The sequence below is a fragment of the Bos javanicus genome, chromosome 27 (genome assembly GCF_032452875.1).
Source record: "Bos javanicus breed banteng chromosome 27, ARS-OSU_banteng_1.0, whole genome shotgun sequence".
In the NCBI taxonomy this organism is placed as follows: domain Eukaryota; kingdom Metazoa; phylum Chordata; class Mammalia; order Artiodactyla; family Bovidae; genus Bos; species Bos javanicus.
The window spans coordinates 8,041,149-8,059,777 of NC_083894.1; the positions used below are offsets into that span (position 1 = coordinate 8,041,149).

At 36.8% G+C, this 18,629-nt stretch overlaps 1 protein-coding gene across 1 annotated transcript in view; it reads right to left on the bottom strand.

Moving 5' to 3' along the window:
• The window catches only part of VEGFC (vascular endothelial growth factor C), an 86,205-nt gene that overhangs the window by 23,110 nt on the left and 44,466 nt on the right, over nucleotides 1-18,629 (bottom strand). The window contains exons 2-3 of the mRNA XM_061404114.1: nucleotides 5,725-5,938; nucleotides 3,839-4,029 (exon numbers count right to left, since the gene is read on the bottom strand). Of these exons, the coding sequence (XP_061260098.1) occupies nucleotides 3,839-4,029; nucleotides 5,725-5,938 (405 nt within the window). The remainder of the gene's footprint in view (nucleotides 1-3,838; nucleotides 4,030-5,724; nucleotides 5,939-18,629) is intronic.

An 18,629-nucleotide genomic window follows, 5' to 3' on the forward strand; every position in this document is an offset into this window, starting at 1 on the left:
AAACCTTCACTCTGATACCAATTAGGTGAATATGTGACCTAATTAGACCAGTGACCTAATTAGAGAATAAATATGCAGTGGTCACAGAAAACTACTAATGGTTTGTTGAAGACTAAATATATTTGTTTTGCTTACTAACAAAGAACTGATTTTTTGTTTCTCAAAATGAGACTTTTACCTAAGGGACTCCAACTTAGCACACATGTAAACACATATTTAGTAAGCTGATAATAAGAGAAATAGAATGTTGTCTTTTGCTTGTATTAAATATAAATGGGAAAAAAAGGAAAAATTTATTTTCAATTTGTTAAAGAAATAGATCTTTTTAAAAGATGGAACTGTGGAAAAAAAAAAAAGATGGAGCTGCAGTTTATAGTATATACTTTTGGTTGGTAAAAGAATCACTTAAAAATTACACAAGTGAGTTAATCAACTGTTTTAATATTATTAAACATTAAGAAATTGTTTTAAAGTCTGATTGAACACTTAAGGATTAAGGGTCAGAGAACCAACTCCCTAAAACTGTAGGGCAAATGCTGTGGGTGTGTCTGTATTTTCATTTCTTTTCTGGTGAGAGGGTCCATGGTTTTTTGGGGCTCCTATAAGGGGGTGTGCACTCCTTCTGTGGTGGGCACCTGGATGATTAGTGCTGTGGACGTGTCTATATCTTCATCTTTTTTCTGGTGAGAGGGTCCACGGTTTTTGGGGGTCCTATAGGGGGGTATGTACTCCCTCTGTGGTGGGCACCCGGATGATCAATGCATGAAACAGACCTGTTCTTCCCTTTGTGGAGGTGATAGACATTAATCAAATAATAATGACCCTATATTATGAACTCAATTATTATAAGGTATAGTTGTTGCTTTGAAAGAAAAGTATTAGAAACCACAAAGAATTTTCAAGAATACTGAGTGTAAACCAGTCATAAAAATCTCCCCCAGGACTTCCTGGAGCCACGCGGTACTTGAGTTGAGGTCTGAGGAGCTGGATCTTAGCAGGAGGAGACTAGAAGGCCAGGACGGCTCAGAGGTGTGTGCAAAGGTCTGGGGTGGAGGGGGAACTGAAGGAAGCCGAGAACACAGGGACTAGAAAGAGGGAGGTCAAGGGAGAGTCGTGTTAGAGGATGCGGTGGAGGAAGGCAGAGGTAATGATAGAGAATTTGGTCTCATTGTAGGAGCAACTGGGAATCGATGAAGGCCTCTTACTCTGGAAACCGATAGCATCAGTCTTACGTGTTTGAAAATATCCTCGGGGGCGGTGTACAGGATGGTTACCAAGCAGGGACGGGGAAGCCGGGAGAGCAAGGGGGATGGTGTTTCCTAAGTCAGAAAGTGAATCAGAAGCGTTTTGGATGAGAGACATGGTGCTGGACATGGGGATTCGAGACACGTAGGGGATAAAATTAACACATTAACATCTGATTTGGTGACAGTCCCGTTAGAGACGATTTCCTTCTTTCTGCCTAGAAATGACGTCATGCAGTAAGAGGGAAAACTAGAAGGTGCTTTTTATGGTGGTGGTGGTGTTTGGGGTTTGTTTGATGTCTCAGAGAAAAAGCCTAACTGAGGAACTTTATACAAAATGTTGGGCATCGGTATCTAAAGGATATATTTTGAATTACTTAATGTAAATATTAAAGTAATCATTAATATTACTCTATAAAGCTTGAGACATTGTAAAACCAGATTCATTTAAAACACTCTCTAATTAACACACAGTAGAAGAATTTGTGGGGAATTAGTAATGAAACAATAATATGAAACAACAGACTGGTTCCAAATGGGGAAAGGAGTATGTCAAGATTGTATATTGTCACCCTGCTTATTTAGCTTATATATGTGGAGTACATCATGAGAAACGCTGGACTGGATGAAACACAAGCTGGAATCAAGATTGCTGGGAGAAATATCAATAACCTCAGATATGCAGATGACATCACCCTTATACCAGAAAGTGAAGAGGAACTAAAGAGACTCCTGATGAAAGTGAAAGAGGAAAGTCAAAAAGTTGGCTTAAAACTTAACATTCAGAAAACTAAGATACTGGCATCTGGTCCCATCACTTCCTGGCAAATAGATGAGGAAACAATGGAAACAGTGAGAGGTTTTATTTTCTTGGGGTCCAAAGTCACTGTAGATAGAGACTGTAGCCATGAAATTAAAAGACACTTACTCCTTGGAAGAAAAGCTATGACCAACCTAGACAGCATATTAAAAAGCAGAGACATTTCTCTGCCAACAAAGGTCCGTCTAGTCAAAGCTATATGGTTTTTCCAGTAGTCATATATGGATGTGAGAGTTGGACTATAAAGAAAGCTGAGTGCCAAAGTATTGATGCTTTTGAACTGTTGTGTTGGAGAAGACTCTTGAGAGTCCCTTGGACTGCAAGGAGATCCAACCAATCCATCCTAAAGGAAATCAGTCCTGAATATTCATTGGAAGGACTGATGCTGAAGTTGAAACTCCAATACTTTGGCCACCTGATGTGAAGGACTTATTGGAAAAGAATCTGATGCTGGGAAAGATTGAAGGTGGGAGGAGAAGGGGATGACAGAGGCTGAGATGGTTGGATGGCATCACCGACTCAATGGACATGAGTTTGAGTAAGCTCCGGGAGTTGGTGATGGACAGGGAGGCCTGGCATGCTGCAGTCCACGGGGTCGCAAAGAGTCGGACACGACTGAGTGACTGAACTGAACTAAGTAATGAAAAATATCTTTGGATGTTGTCAACCGTTAACTTATTTTTGCCAAGTAAATAAGTGAACTATTGAAAAAACAGGAATTTCCAGAAATGAACAATAAAATTCTAATACTAAAACAGCTGTCATTCAAATCTATATGATATAAGCACTTAAAAAATAAAATTTCATCAACTAAATCCAATAAGGCAGTTCTAAAACGATAAATTATGAGCTCTTAATAGATACATTTTGTTTTATTTGGTAAAATAATTTTTCAAAAATCTATCCTTTGAGTGTATTGCATATCATCCTAATTTTAAAAGAGACATAGCCCTTTATTCTTTGGAAAACTCAATTGGTGTATCTATGCCTTTAAAAAAAAATCAATGCAAGTTGATATTTCATTTAAATGAAGTACCACAGTAATAAACAATATTGTCTAGGACGCATATCACACCACTTGACTGAAATATTTTTAAATATACACAACTAAAGATATTAAAAAAATGTATTTTACAATAATTCCTAAATTCCTCATGTTTATTTTCTGTAACTTTAAAAAAAGTCAACATGTTTTTTTCATCAGACTCAGAATACCAAAATTCCTTTTAAATAAGAGTTTAACTTGAATATAAAAACAGCATTATTTTTAATCTTAAGTATCTTTTAAAAATCAATACTACCTTTTGGAGAATATGATACTGTCATTAAGTTTTTCCATTTGATTTTTAAAACATGGCTTTGATGCCACTATATAAACAGAGTTCACAAAGTATCAGTTACTTTTTTGGTGACAGTCTCTCATCAAAAACACAACTATTGAAAAATTAACTTCATTCTTCACAGACAATAGAAGCAGCTCTGAATTGAGCTAATTTATTTTAAAAATCTTTTTCTTTTGATGTGGACCATTTTTAAAGTCTTAATTGAGTTTGTTACAATATTGCTTCTTTTTTTTTTTTAATGTTTTAGTTCTTTGGCTGCAAGGCATGTAGGGTCTTAGGTCTTCGACCAGGGACAGAACCCACGCCCCCAGTATTGGAAGGCGGAGAGTTGCAACCACTGGACTTCTGGGAAGTCCCTGAACCAGGGCTCCTTGAAAGGGAGCAGAGGTGAAGCCGGGCCGGGGAGCGCCCTGCCGGAGCCGCGCACCTACCGTCTTGCTGAGGTAACTTGTGCTGGTGTTCATGCACTGTTGCCCCTCGCTGTTGCAGCAGCCCCCACATCTGTAGACGGACACACATGGAGGTTTAAAGAAGGTGTTTGTTGCTGCTCCAAACTCCTTCCCCACATCTATACACACCTCCCGTGGCATGCATTGAGTCTTTCTCCACTCATTATCAATACCTGTCGGGTCACAGGGAAGGCCGTAAGTTACTCAGATGCCAAAGTGGAAAAACCCACAGCAGTTGGAAGTCACTCACAATGGATTGCAGAGTTAAGATTTAGATATATAATACTTTAAAGAAATAGTTGACGGGATCCTACATTGCCTTGTGAGCTGGAATAGGATATGGTCTTTAACAGAGCAGCTAAAGGTATTTTCTATTAAAAAAACAAACAAACAAACACTAATGTCTAGTACCATGTAACAAGCTACATTAGTGTTATGCTTCCTTACAATTAGAATAATTCTACCGTACAAATATCATAGATTCTATAAGACAATTAGAATAGATTCTACAGTACTTTACTTGTCCATGTGTGCTCAGTCATGTCCGACTCTTTATGAATCCATGGACTTAGCCTCCAGGCTCCTCTGTCCATGGGTTTTTTTCCAGGAAAGAATACTGGAGTGGGTTACTATTTCCTCCTCCAGGGATCCTCCCAACTCAGGGATCGAACCCTTGTCTCTTGGCTCCTGCACTGGCAGGTGGATTCTTTACCACTGAGTCACCTGGGAGATCCCTGAAAATTTAACATGTAGATGCTTATAAAACCCATGGAGATAGAATCATGCTCATTTGCTATTATATGTAGTATTTTTAATGTTGCAAAACAAATATAAACAACATGTTTAATTTCTCTTTTTAAACTGAGTTGTGAATGCGATGATGGCTTTGGTTTGGAAACTCATTTTTAGGCTGGTGACCATGTCTTGGTGATAGCTACTTGAAATGAGAAGGTATTTTCTAGCAACTGGGACATGTATCCTGAACAAAGTTTTTTTTCAGGGAAGTCAAAACTTCCTATTCCTTTCATGCTTTCTCTTGGAATTCTGTTTCCAGTGAGTTGGTGTTTTATCTATGGCACTGTTGACTCTTTAAAGACCTCATTACAGATGATGTACTTCTTACATGTTCTAGTTTATTTTTCTCCTATTTCCCCTAATATAAAGTTTCTAGGAAAAAAAGATATAAACTGTGGGTTATTCAGTCATGAAGCCATTTTGTTTGCTTTTGTTTTCAAAATAATTTGCAATCTCAAACCGTTATATCAGTTAATATCTAACAACTGAAAGGAGTTATTTTTTAAGTAGCCCAACAATAGACCACCAGGGGGTCTATGCCACTTTGTGCAACACCATAATTTTTTGTGACTGCTGCTTAGAGATGTCTCACTAACTTTACCAAAGTCTAGCTCTCAAGTTAAGTTCCATCCAAAGCAACAAGAAACAAATAGCAGTTGACAAGATGATTTTGGATGATGTGGAAAGTAAACATTTCTATATCCAAAGCAAAAGAAAAGTTATGTGCAATTATTTTTTGTGATATAGAATGTTTAAGTGATTGAAGTGTTATAGTGTATAAAATTTGTTTGTATGTTTTAAAATTTTTCTGATGGGGTATCATCTCAATTAAAAAAAAATTACAGTGTGCTGATATGCATGCACCTGTCTTTATTTTTCAAGAAACCACTTTAACCACTCACAGTGAAATCTTAAAGTTCTGTATTTGGAAAATAATTCTTTATTTTCTGTTTTACTTTTGGCCTTAAAGGTATTCAATAGTACTACAAATGCTGAAATTAAAGGATCAGAACGGCAATTTGCACTGGGTTGACATATGAAGCTTATTATATATTTTCTTTTCCCATACTTACTTCTTAAGATCTCTGTATTATAATGTGCTGCAGCAAATTTTAGAGTCTCTCCTGTCCTTATGTTGGTGTTAGCCTGTTCTGTACTATGTTGCCAGCCTCCTTTCCTTAACTGACACTTGTACATTTTCCAATATTCAGGGTAGAGCACAGTCATGAGTTCATCCACACTGGACACTGACCGCAGCTGCTCCTCCATTTCTTTGCCTGCATAAGCCTGTGGAAGAAGAATGCAACATAGTACTTCTCAGATTAAGGAAACAGATGCACTAGAAAACCTTCAGGCTTGTTTGATATAAATATGTATATGCACATATATATATAAATACATGATAGATTTCTATTAAAATATTATTTATTTTCCCCAAATTGCTTAACTTTTCTTGGTAAAATTATATTCATCTTTTGATTTGAATCAATAACACAATTTAAATATCACAATTAAAATATAAAATACACATTTGGTCATTAGGATAGAAAATTTTGAGACACAATTTTTAAAATAATTTCTAAAGTAGCTTATTTTATTTCTCATTGTTTTACAAAGTTGATGAATGTGTAAGTTCAAAAGTTATCTAAGCTTCTATTACCCTCCAACATAAATAAGATTAGATAAAAATCCAGTCTATGATAATTCTTTGTTTCACTTTTAGTAATTAACACCAATAAAATATAATTAAGCAGGATGCTTGAAATTAGGAATTTTAGTTTATGAAAACTATTTTAGAACAAAAGGTCCCATAGATTTTAATAACAGAATCACAATAAGGTTTACATTTTGGTGGATCCTTCCAGTATTTCCAAAAAGTCTGATCATCAAGATTTATTCTGCCAGTAAAAAGACATGCTACAATAGCTCAGAGAACATGATTTCTGCTAATTAGTTAACGGTCTATATTGGTGTATTCAATTAAGTAGAACATTCCAAGTTATACTGAAGTAGTTACCATATCTAAAAAAAATACATTTTTTTTCCTAAATTATACCTCGAAACTATGGAAAATGGGACATTGTTTAACTTTATATGCAAAGTGAAATACATCCTCAGATGTTTATTTTTATATTTCCATGATTATCCCATCTTAAGTCTAACTATAGAAATAAATACTTTGGACATTAAGTCTCAAAGAGGTGTTAAAAATGCAGCTACTTGCCCCCTACATCCCCTGCCAGGTATCTTGTATGACATCAGGAATCTACATTCCAACAATTTACAGATTTCCCTTTCTAATTTCTGAAGTACAAAATTAATTTATTTGCTTTAAAAAGCAAAATACAGTTAAAATGAAAGTCTTTCCACCACACTCCAAGTCATTCTGATGTAGGTGATTTTTGTACTACATTTTGAGAAACATAATCTAAGATAGTTTTCTTACGTTATCACAGAGCCTCCTAGGCAGTAGCTTATGAAATGGGTTCCTTCCTATTAGATAATAAAACTGGCCGTGCAGTTCAGCATTTCCCTCTTCCTCACTGTTGTGTGAATTGAGCATATGGATTCATCTCTTCAAGCCTGGTGTTGATAGTAATCCATGGTTTTCTTGAAGATTACAGGATGATACACCAGGCAGTTATACAAAATACTACTCTACTGAATACATCAAGAGTCAGGTGGACAGGAGATCTTAGCTTACACAAAAGTGACAAAATATCCTCTCACAGTCTCCCAATTAAATGTGTATGAAATATCTTTCTCAGGAAAATGGCACATGAGACACAAGATTCAAGAATCATCAACACTTCAGAATCTGAAAGGATTACTACTGAAGAGAAAGATGGCAAAATGCATAGGTGTATCTGTGTCACTGCCACCTGGAGGAACATGTCATGGGTGGGATTCTGTTTGCCTGTTTGCATGACTAGCCCTTGAATACCCAGAATAATGCGAGACTGTGTAACTGGTGGGTCCCTGGGCCCTGGGGTACTACTTTCCCCCATGACTCAGCTGGAATCAAAGCCAGGTTTTGACCTAACCTGATCACATGAGTCTCACAAGAAACAGGCAGGAATGTTCTCTTTACCAAAAGGAGCTGCAATACAACACCAACATTGTGTGACACGGTGAAAGGTACACACCAAACTATTGCTTGAGAAGGCTGTTGGTGAAGAGGGCTTTCAGTTAAGTATTATGTGAAGTTTCATGGCAAATCACTTTTGTACTTTAAAATTTAAAAAGGAAAATAACTCTAACAATAATTACATCTGTAAGAGAAAACAATTGATTACCCAGTAGAGAAACAGAAGAAAAACATAAGCATATAAACTCACAATAGAGAAAATGCAGTATAAAAAATGAAAAAGATACTAGAAAATAAAAGTTACCCTATTTATACTCTTAGATTGAAAAAAGGCCTTTCTAGAAGTGAACAGCAAAACAAAATGTAAACTATTTTTATGGTAGAAAACACTAAACAAAAGACAGACAATAAAGTAGAAAAATCACTGGCAATACACATGACAGATAGAAAAGGGCTAATATTCTTAAAATATTATATGAACATATGAAGAAGATATAAGCAGACACTTCAATAGAAAAATAGACAAAGTGCTTGAACTGCATATTCACAGAGAGTAAATACAATTCATGTGTACTTGACAGCAGAAATGAAGGAAACTAGCGTCCCTTTCAGTCCTGGTGAGAGTATAAATTTGTATAGCTATTCAAGGAAAATGTGCTATTTCAACTTAAAAGGCCTTAGAAACAAGCTCCATTTTAGACAGCGAATGCACTTTGGAATTAAATTCCCTATCTAACAGGAGTGATAATATAATTATGCCAGAAATATGTACATATTTATCATGAGGCCGTCTATGATAGTGAATATAAAAAACAGCTTTACATACATTACAAATTGATTGAATAACGTACAATACAGAAACTAGTGCAGAAAGTAATGTCACTATAAACTGATGATATGAATCTAGATGTGAACAGAGGCTCATAATACAGTCTATGAAAATGGAGAAAACACAGCTTATATATAATATACCCCTATACACACTGTTCATATATGTACATATAGGTACAATTTTTATTTCAGAAAACAATATATCTAGACAGATTGCATGCATGTGTGTATGTGTTCTCAAGAGTAAAATATATGTGGCAAAAAAGTTATCTTCTTCAAGTTGTAAGATTAAGTTAATTATTATGTTCTTTATCTATTTCTATGGCTTCCCAGGTGGCTCGGTGTTAAAGAATACGCCTGCAACGCAAGAGACATGAGTTCAATCCCTGGGTCAGGAAGATCCCCTGAAGTAGAAAATGGCAATCCACTCCAGTATTCTTGCCTGGGAAATCTCATGGTCAGAGGAGTCTGGCTAGAGTCTGTGGGGTCACAAAGAGTCAGACATGATTTAGGGACTGAACAACAACAAAAATATTTCTATATCTTAAAATTTAAATGTAAAGCTTTATTATCTGAATAAATATGTAACAGTAATCATCTCTAAGCATGTTGGAAGGCTATAGTATTTGCTCTCATTTCAGCCTTTCATTTACTTCACTCTTCTTATATCTGCACAGACCATGCCTTTGATATACTATTTGATTTAAAACAAATCCACTTCTGGGACTAGAGCCCCTCAATAAATAATATAATTTTATAAGACCAAAAAACCATTGGCAAAAGCAGAAGCTATCACAGGCAAATGTTATAAAAAAGCTTGATAATGAGTAATTTACTTATTCCCACTAGACTTTAGTTGCCATATTTGCATGGAAGAAAAATAAGCTGTAGTATCAAAAGATCCAGATATTCATGTTGGCTGCAGACCTTTTTTTTTATTGTAAGTTAAAAAAAATACATATATATATAGTTAATTGATTGATGACTGCTTTACAATGTTGGTTTGCTTTCTGTCATACCTAACATAAATTAACCATAGGTGTACATATGTCCCCTCCTTCTTGAATCTCCCTCCCACCTCCTGCCCTTTCCCACCTCTCTGGGTTATTACAGAGCCCCAGTTTGAGTTCCCTGAGTCATACAGTAAATTTCCATTGGCTACCTCTTTACATATGTTAGCGTATACGCTTCCATGCTGCTCTGTCCATTCAGCTTACCTTCACCCTCCTCTCGCCTACCACTGTCCATCAGTCAGTTCCCTATGTCTGCATGTCCACTGCTGTTCTGCAAATAGGTTCGTCAGTACCATCTTTCTAGATTTCATATATATCCATTAATACATGGTATTTGTTTTTCTCTTTCTGACTTACTTCATTCTGTATAATAGGTTCTAGGTTCATCCACCTCATTAGAACTGCCTCAAATGTGTTCCTTTTTTATTGGCTGAGTAGTATTCCATTGTGTATATGTAACACAGCTTCTTTATCCAGTCACCTGTCAATGGACATCTAGGTTGCTTCCATGTCCTAGCTATTATAAATAGTGCTGCAATAAACACTGGTGTACATGTGTCTTTTTCAGTTTTGGTTTCTTCAGGGTATATGCCTAGAAGTGGTATTGCTGGGTCATATGGTGGTTTTATTCCTAGTTTATTTATTTATTTTTTTTAAAGAATCTCCATACTGTTTTCCATAGTGACTATATCAATTTACATTCCCACCAACAGTGCAAGAGTGTTCCCTTTTCTCCACACCCTCTCCAGAATTTATTGTTTGTGGATTTTTTGATGATGGCCATTCTAACCAGTGTAAAGTGATATCTCACTGTAGTTTTGATTTGCATTTCTTTAATAATGAGTGATGTTGATCATCTCTTCATGTGTTTATTAGCCATCCATCTGTTTTCTTTGGAGAAATGTCTGTTTAGGTCTTTTGCCCACTTTTTGATTGGGTTGCTTGTTTTTCACTATTGAGTCCTATAAGCTGCTTGTATATTTTGGAAATTAATTCTTTGTCAGTTGTTTCATTTACTATTCTTTTCTCCCATTCTGAGGGTAGTCTTTTCACCTTGTTTATATTTTCCTTTGCTTTGCAAAAGCTTTTAAGTTTAATTAGGTCCCACTTACTTTTGTTTTTATTTACATTATTCTAGGAGGTGGGTCACAAAGGATCTTGCTATGATTTATGTCATACAGTGTTCTGCCTATGTTTTCTTCTAAAAGAGTTTTATATTTTCTGGTCTTACATTTAGGTCTTTAGTCCATTTTGGATTTATCTTTGTACATGGTGTTAGGAAGTGTTCTAATTTCATTCTTTTACATGTGGTTGTCCAGTTCTTCCAGCACCACTCATTGAAGACACGATCTTTTACCCACTGTATATTCTTGCCTCCTTTGTCACAGATAAGGTGCCCATAGGTGTGTGCGTTTATCTCTAGGCTTTCTATTTTTTCCCATTGGTCTATACTTCTGTTTTTGTTCCAGTACCATAATGTCTTGATGACCATAGCTTTGTAGTATAGTCTATAGACTTAATTGAGTAACATCAGATTTCATTCCTCTGAACCTCATTTTACCCCGTAAATGCCAATAATGGTATCTTCCTCATGGAGTTTTTGTGATGATTCAAATAGACCTTTAATATGAATGTATATTATACATTTCATAGTTGGGAGTGGGATTACTTGTCATTTTACCATCTTTGGGGAGCAGAAGCACAGTACGGAGACTACGGTTTTAGATAAACTGAGTTTCAAACTGTAACTCTGAGTATTGTGCCAGCTCTAGGGCAGAACTTCTTTAGATCTGCCTTCTGCAATTTTGTTCTAAATGAGCAGTGATCTAGACACTGAGTTGTTAAGCATTATAGTGCTTTCTGTAAATCCAGGAAGAACAAAATCTTGAGAATAGGTATTACCTGCTAACCATGGCACATTCACATGATAGTTTATTTTCAAGAAGTAAAAGAGGCTGCAGCAACCTAGAATGAGTTCTGAACCAAGGAAACACTAAATTCCTTCAAGCAGAAGTTCTATCCATATGAAAAGCTGGTCCTTTGTCAATGCTTTCTTGAATCTTTACTTCACCAGTGTTTTCCAGAATGCTGAGGTCATTTTCTTGAATATTAATATATTCCTTTTATTTTCCAAAGGGATTTGGTGTGTCTTAAAATAGTGTCTTACTAATGGATATTCAACTGTAATGGAAAGCCTAACATAATCTAAGAATGAATCCAACTTTGCATTCTGTCTTGGAGGGATCAATTAGGAGAATACTGTAATTACTCCTTTGTATCATCAGCAAGTATACATTTGTAGACTATAACCCATGTGACAGTTTTTGGAAGATTTTGAGATGCTGTGGCAATAAAAGCTGAGAGTGCAGTGTTGAAAGCAGAGCTACAACCAAGCATAAACTCCTTTGGTGATTCCTACAGCCAAAACACACCTCCTTCTTACTCTGCCAAGAGCCAGATGAAGCAAGATCTCTGATTCTAGAAGTTACATGATGAGAAAGAGCTTTGGGATTTTACCCACACTCTCCAATCCTCTGTAACATAAGAATCATAACATGAAATGAACACCTGAGATGATACTGAAAGTAGGCTCTGATCAACTATATACACATAGTTGGTAAAAACTAGTTTTCCTCTTGCTGCTCTGTGATCACTAGGAGTTGTTCAGAGGTAGGAAGAAGACCCAAGTGCATGTAGGTTGCCCTTCCTCCAAGACCTGAGTGATTCCAGAGAGTCAGTGAGAGGTGAAAGCCATGGCATTCATCTAGGATTGTTGGCAGTGGTCCTAGATTTGCCAGTGAGTAGAAATTAGCTGTTAATAAAACTACAGTCCCTTTGAACAACAATCTTAAGTTAATTACTATGCTGTATATAAAGTAGGCATTTATTTAATACTTTTATGAAGTTAAAAATTCATGGGGAAATGCACATAATTAAATTATGGAAAATTTCCTTTCACCTAAAAGCATATACTCTTATCAGATATTCACAGTCAGAATCAAAAGAATGGCAAGAGTCCATCAAAGAAAGTTTTGACCATACTACTGGATTTTCATGAAGTGACCATAAAAGGATCATAGGTAAATCTGATTAGCTGTTTAATATATCTATATTGGGAAGACAGGGAGAAAAATTCCTTAATGTTCAAATTAGAAAATAAGGGACACATATTTTTTCTTAAACTGTCCATATGTCATTTTTAAAAGTCTGGCTCAAGTAAAATTTTATATTTGAAATAAGTGTATGTTTTCATAGACAAATTCATAAGATAAAGCAAAGGGAGGATGATATGATTAAATTATCAGTTTAATAAGAAACCAACTAAAAAGTTTGGAAAGGAATTATTTGTCATATTAGTAATCATATACAATCATCTGTTTGTCCTATGAAACCAAAATAGCAAAAAAACATAAAGCAGTTATCAAGATAAAGAGCTTTACACTATTATTCGGTTTTCTTCCTTTCTTCTTTGAAAATAGGGTATAATCAAATCAGTTGAATAAGTGCTTGCATGGTGCATGCTAAGTCGTTTCAGTCGTGTCCGACTCTTTGGGACCCCATGGACTGTAGCCTGCTAGGCTCCTCTGTCCATGGAATTCTCCAGGCAAGAATACTAGAGGGGGTTGCCATGCCTTCCTCCAGGGGATCTTCCCAACCCAGGGATCAAACTGGAGTCTCTTATGTCTCCTGCAGTGGCAGGCGGGTTCTTTATGACTAGTGCCATCTGGGAAGCTCTAGAATAATCTGTCACTGAAGTTATTTATTCTGCCCCTAAAATAGCAAAGGAACTTGCTTATGCAATCTTTCTTATCGAATTATGGCATTTATTAGGACAGGTGAACCCGTGGATCATTCTGTTTCCTTCAGGTAACCACCCACTGTGGTCAAATTTATAAATTGTAAAAGTATGTTCTAATTATTTAAAGGCTTTAAAAACAAAATTTGGGCTAAGTGGCATCCTGGAGAGAGTTTAGATTTGAGAAATTGTCCAATACATAGTTATATAAATCACTTTAAAAATCATCCTTTGGTAAAAATCACAAATAATTCCGGAAAATCAAATGGCATCCTTCTAAGGAATAAAAGTTTATAGATGTTTTACATAACCTTAGCAAATCATGTTACCTAATGTCTCAGTGAAGGTGTCAGGTTGGGATTCTCTTTCCCACGGGTCACCCATCATCCATGTCTACACCAACCTGATGTGCCACAGATAGGTAACCCTGGAAGCAGGTATTTAAATTTGAGTTTAATACTAGAAGTTACTAATTGGAAGTTTTAAATTTTGCCTAATCCTCTGACCTTTTTATTGTAAGTGCTGAAAAATAGTGCCATAAAAAGAATGCGTGCATGTCTGCTCAGTCATGTCCAACTCTTTTGAAACTCCATGCACTGTAGCCTGCCAGGTTCCTCTGTCCATGGAGTTTTCCAGGCAAGAATACTGGAGTGGGTTGCCATTTCCTTCTCTAATAATAAAGAATGGATTCTTTAAAATCCATTACAAGTAGCATAAGCTTTTTTTTAAAAATAAAAATTACTTTTCTGGTTTACCAAATATATGAATTAAATAAAAAGTCAAATATGTTTCATTAAAATCTAAGTTAGACTCTTAGAAAATATTTTAAACATTCATTTTTAATCATGTTATTTTTGAGACAACTTTCTCATGTCAGTGTAGACTGACAAGTCTGCATTATCAGCGCAATGGATATGATACTCTACACAGATCCTTGCACTGAACACTGAAAACCTCTTGCTTGTCTTTTGTTCTCAAATGAAATTGACTTTTTCCCCCTTAGGATAGTGAAAAGATTGCAAAAATATTAATTCCAACACTAATAGCAACAGGTAGTTCACGGGAAGCCATAAATAGTGAATGCATTTACTGACTACTAAAGAAATGCCAAAAAACTAAAACTTACTATTCAAATAGGGCTTCCCCGGTGGCTCAGAGGTAAAGAATCCACCTGCAATGCAGGAGACACAGGAGACATGAGTTCAATCCCTGGGTTGGGAAGATCCCAAGGAGGGGGTCCTGGCAACCGACTCCAGTATTCTTGCCTGGAGAATCCCATGGACAGAGGAGCCTGGCAGGTTACCGGCCAGTGGATCACAAAGAGTTGGACATGACTGAAGTGACTGAGCACACACCCTATTCAAATATTCTTATATACATACTATAGAGAGTAGCTTTCAGCCAGGAATGATCTCCCCTACCCCAGCGTTATTTGGCAGAGCCTGATGATTTCTTCAGGTTTTGGTAAATAGGCCAGTGTTTGTTTATAGTAAGTTTTTAATAAGTGTAGAAAATGATATTAATAATATCCCAAGCCTGTGGTTTCCCATTTATAAATGTAGATAATAAAATGTGTTGTGCAAAGATTCTCTGTGTTAAGAAGACAGTACTTAGAAAGGTGAAGTACAAAGAAAGAAGGCTGGTATACTAAGCAGTTGCTTGTCCCTAATAAAATATTTTAAATAAATAGCAAAGAAGGGAAAATTTTTATGATTTTAAAAACTTTTATTGAATGACTCCTATGTGCCAAAGAACTGTTCTAGGCAGGCTATTTATAACCAAGATTTCTTCTTTTTTTGAGTCTACATGCTAGAGATTATAATTTTTAAGAGATGAGCATATTAATTGTAAGATTCTCAAATTTGTTTTTGCCCAAAGAATTTGCTAATGTTAAGGCGTACCTATTTTGTATGTTGCAATTAATTCCAGACGAATTTCTTGTTCCTTATGTACTTCTATGTCTAAAAGATTCCAGATTATTTACCAAAGTGTCAGGGAGGGGAATTTGTTGCTATGAAACAATGTTGAGTAAAGTAAAGTTGAATTATTTAACCAGAAGTACTGTGTCTGAAAAACACAAAAATTTCATTTTGCATTTTCACTAACCCTTGAGCTGCTAAATTCTTTATAATTAAAACCTATTCAAGGATTTTTTTTTAAATAGCAAAAGCATAAATTCTATGCATTCTTTTATTTATAAATTCATTTACTCAACTACTTATCTCCTTTGGTACTGATTTTGGACCACAGTTGAATTCTGGCTCTGGAAGGGGGTACATGTATGTGTCTGTGGTGGGTGGTTAGAGTATGCAAAGGATATACACTCAGTAAATAACCAAGTTAGAGAAATGATGACAGTCTGTTGCCAAATCTAATGCAATAGGATTTGGAACGTTTTTCTGAGGGCAGTATCTCTGAGCTTTGGGGAAACCACAGCCACTTCTTATCAAGACTTACAGATCCCTCACTGCTTAGTTCAGGAACAACTTGGCTTGACCCTGATCAAGTCCTGAAGAATAATCTTCCTTCCTATGCATTTTAACAAGTGTGAGAATAATTTTTTCTTTATCAATGCTCACCACCGGTCCATTTATCACAAGCCAATTTATTTCCATGCTAATTTCAAACCGTTTTCTCAATCTCGCATCCAGTGGACAAACAGCAATTTATATACAAGATGAATAAAGCGCTTCTCCTCATCCTCTGCAAAGCCAGTAACTCTGCAGGGCCTTGGGTTCATCTTTGTCTAGGAACGCATCTCCTCATGTTAAGTCTTCCTCTGTCTCTCTCTCCTGTAGTGTTCCTATTAGCTTAGGCAACTGTATACAAAGAAAGCTATCAAAAGTAGACGAAAATGCTTTTTAGGCCCACATCCCTGCCTAGCTGCTGTCATTTTTCTGCCCTCGGTCACGGCTTCCATGTTGGAGAGCGCTCTCTATATCTGTGCTATTCTTTGTCTCACCTGTCAGTTCAGTTCAGTTGCTCAGTTGTGTCTGATTCTTTGCCACCCCATGGACCACAGCACGCCAGGCCTCCTTGTCCATCGTCAACTCCCACAGTTTACCCAAACTCATGTCCATTGAGTCAGTGATGCCATCCATCCAATCATCTCATCCTCTGTCATCCCCTTCTCCTCCCACCTTCAATCTTTCCCAACATCAGGGTCTTTTCAAATGAGTCAGCTCTTCGCATCAAGTGGCCAAAGTATTGGAGTTTCAGATTCAGCATCAGTCCTTCCAATGAACACCCAGGACTGGTCTCCTTTAGGATGGACTGGTTGGATCTCCTTGCAGTCCAAGGGACTCTCAAGAGTCTTCTCCAACACCACAGTTCAAAAGCATCAATTCTTCAGTGCTCAGCTTTCTTTATGGTTCAACTCTCACATCCATACATGACTACTGGAAAAAACCATAGCCTTGACTAGATGGACCTTTGTTGGCAAAGTAATGTCTCTGCTTTTTAATATGCCGTCTAGGTTGGTCAAAAATTTCCTTCCGAGGAGTAAGCATCTTCTAATTTCATGGCTGCAGTCACCATCTGCAATGATTTTGGAGCCCCCCAAAATAAAGTCAGCCACTATTTCCACTGTTTCCCCATCTATTTGCCATGAAGAGATGGGACCAGATGCCATGATCTTAGTTTTCTGAATGTTGAGTTTTAAGCCAACTTTTTCACTCTCCTCTTTCACTTTCATCAAGAGGCTTTTTAGTTCCTCTTCACTTTCTGCCATAAGAGTGGTGTCATTTGCATATTTGAGGCAATTGATATTTCTCCCAGCAATCTTGATTCCAGCTTGTGCTTCATCCAACCCAGTGTTTCTCAACTGTCAAGGCCCCCACAGTCACTACACTGGAACTGAGTCCCCCCAACTTCTGTGTGAGCCCTTGTGACCTGTCACACTTCACTTCTGTTTTGGGGATCACCCTGCTCTTATTCCATAAAATGTGTTCTTCTCCTCCCTGAGCCATGCTCTTCTGCTATTCCTTCTCCCTTACTGGCAGTTATTATCGGTGACCTTTGCTGACTTATCTTGTACATTATCCTGAATGTCTGAATTCTCAGGGCTCAGAAATAGTTTTCCTGACATTCTCCTTATACTTCTTTCCAAGTATCCTCATCTCTCCCCAACCCTGAAAAACATGATCAGATTTCTCAAGGTCTCATTCTTAACATAAGTAAAATGGAACTGGGCTTCCCTGGTGGCTCAGTAATAAAGAATCTGCCTGCAAAGGCAGGAGGTGTGGGTTTGATCCCTGAATTGGGAAGATCCCCTGGAGGAGGAAATGGCAACCCACTCCAGTATTCTTGCTGGGAAAATCCAATGGACAGAGCATCCTGGCAGGCTACAGTCCATGGAGTCACAAAGAGTTGGACAGGACTGAATGACTGAGCACATGCAAAACGGAACTGATGAATTTCCTCTCCAAATGCATTTCCTCTTGGGCTTTTCCCAGTTCACTAAAACTTACTAACCTGTTGTTTAGTTAGGAGTCTGGGAATTAACCCTTATTTTCATTCCTTCCCTTACTTATATCATATTAAATATGGTCTATCAGCAAGTACTAATAATTTTCCTCTAAAATACAGTAGTTTTTCTCCATGTTCACTGCTGACCTCCAAATTTAAGCTGCCAATATCTCTCACCTGATTTATTGCATTACCTTCATAACTGATCTGTTCCACTCCTCTGTTTACCCCTCCAATTGACTCTTCACCCACAAATCACAAGAATCCTCAATAAACACCTATTGATTGAATGACCCCATACACCTGTGTTTCAGTGGCTTAGACTTCAAATAAAATCCAACTCTCCTTCAGATAAAATCCAGTCTAAGGTGATGAGTGATATGACTCCCATCAATGCTCCAATCTTATACCCTTGCCACCTTAAGTCATAGAACATAGATATCTTCACAATGTCATGATGTGTTCAAGTTTAAAACCTTAGACAACTTTATTCCATTCCTAGAATTGTATGTCTCGGCACTATACACAGCTGGTGCTTTCTCTTTATTAAGACATCAGCTGAAAGGTCACGTAATCACTGCAGCTTTCTATCCACTGTAGTTAAATAACCTGATTGACATATGCTTAGCAACTTTTTGTTTCCTTCATATTTATTTCAGACATTGTAAACACTAGCATATTTATTCTTATTTACTCCCTATCATGCCTATTTTATTGCCTACCTTTTGCAGAATATCTGGTATATGGTATTTAGTCAAAGAATAAATGAAAGAGGATGGAATA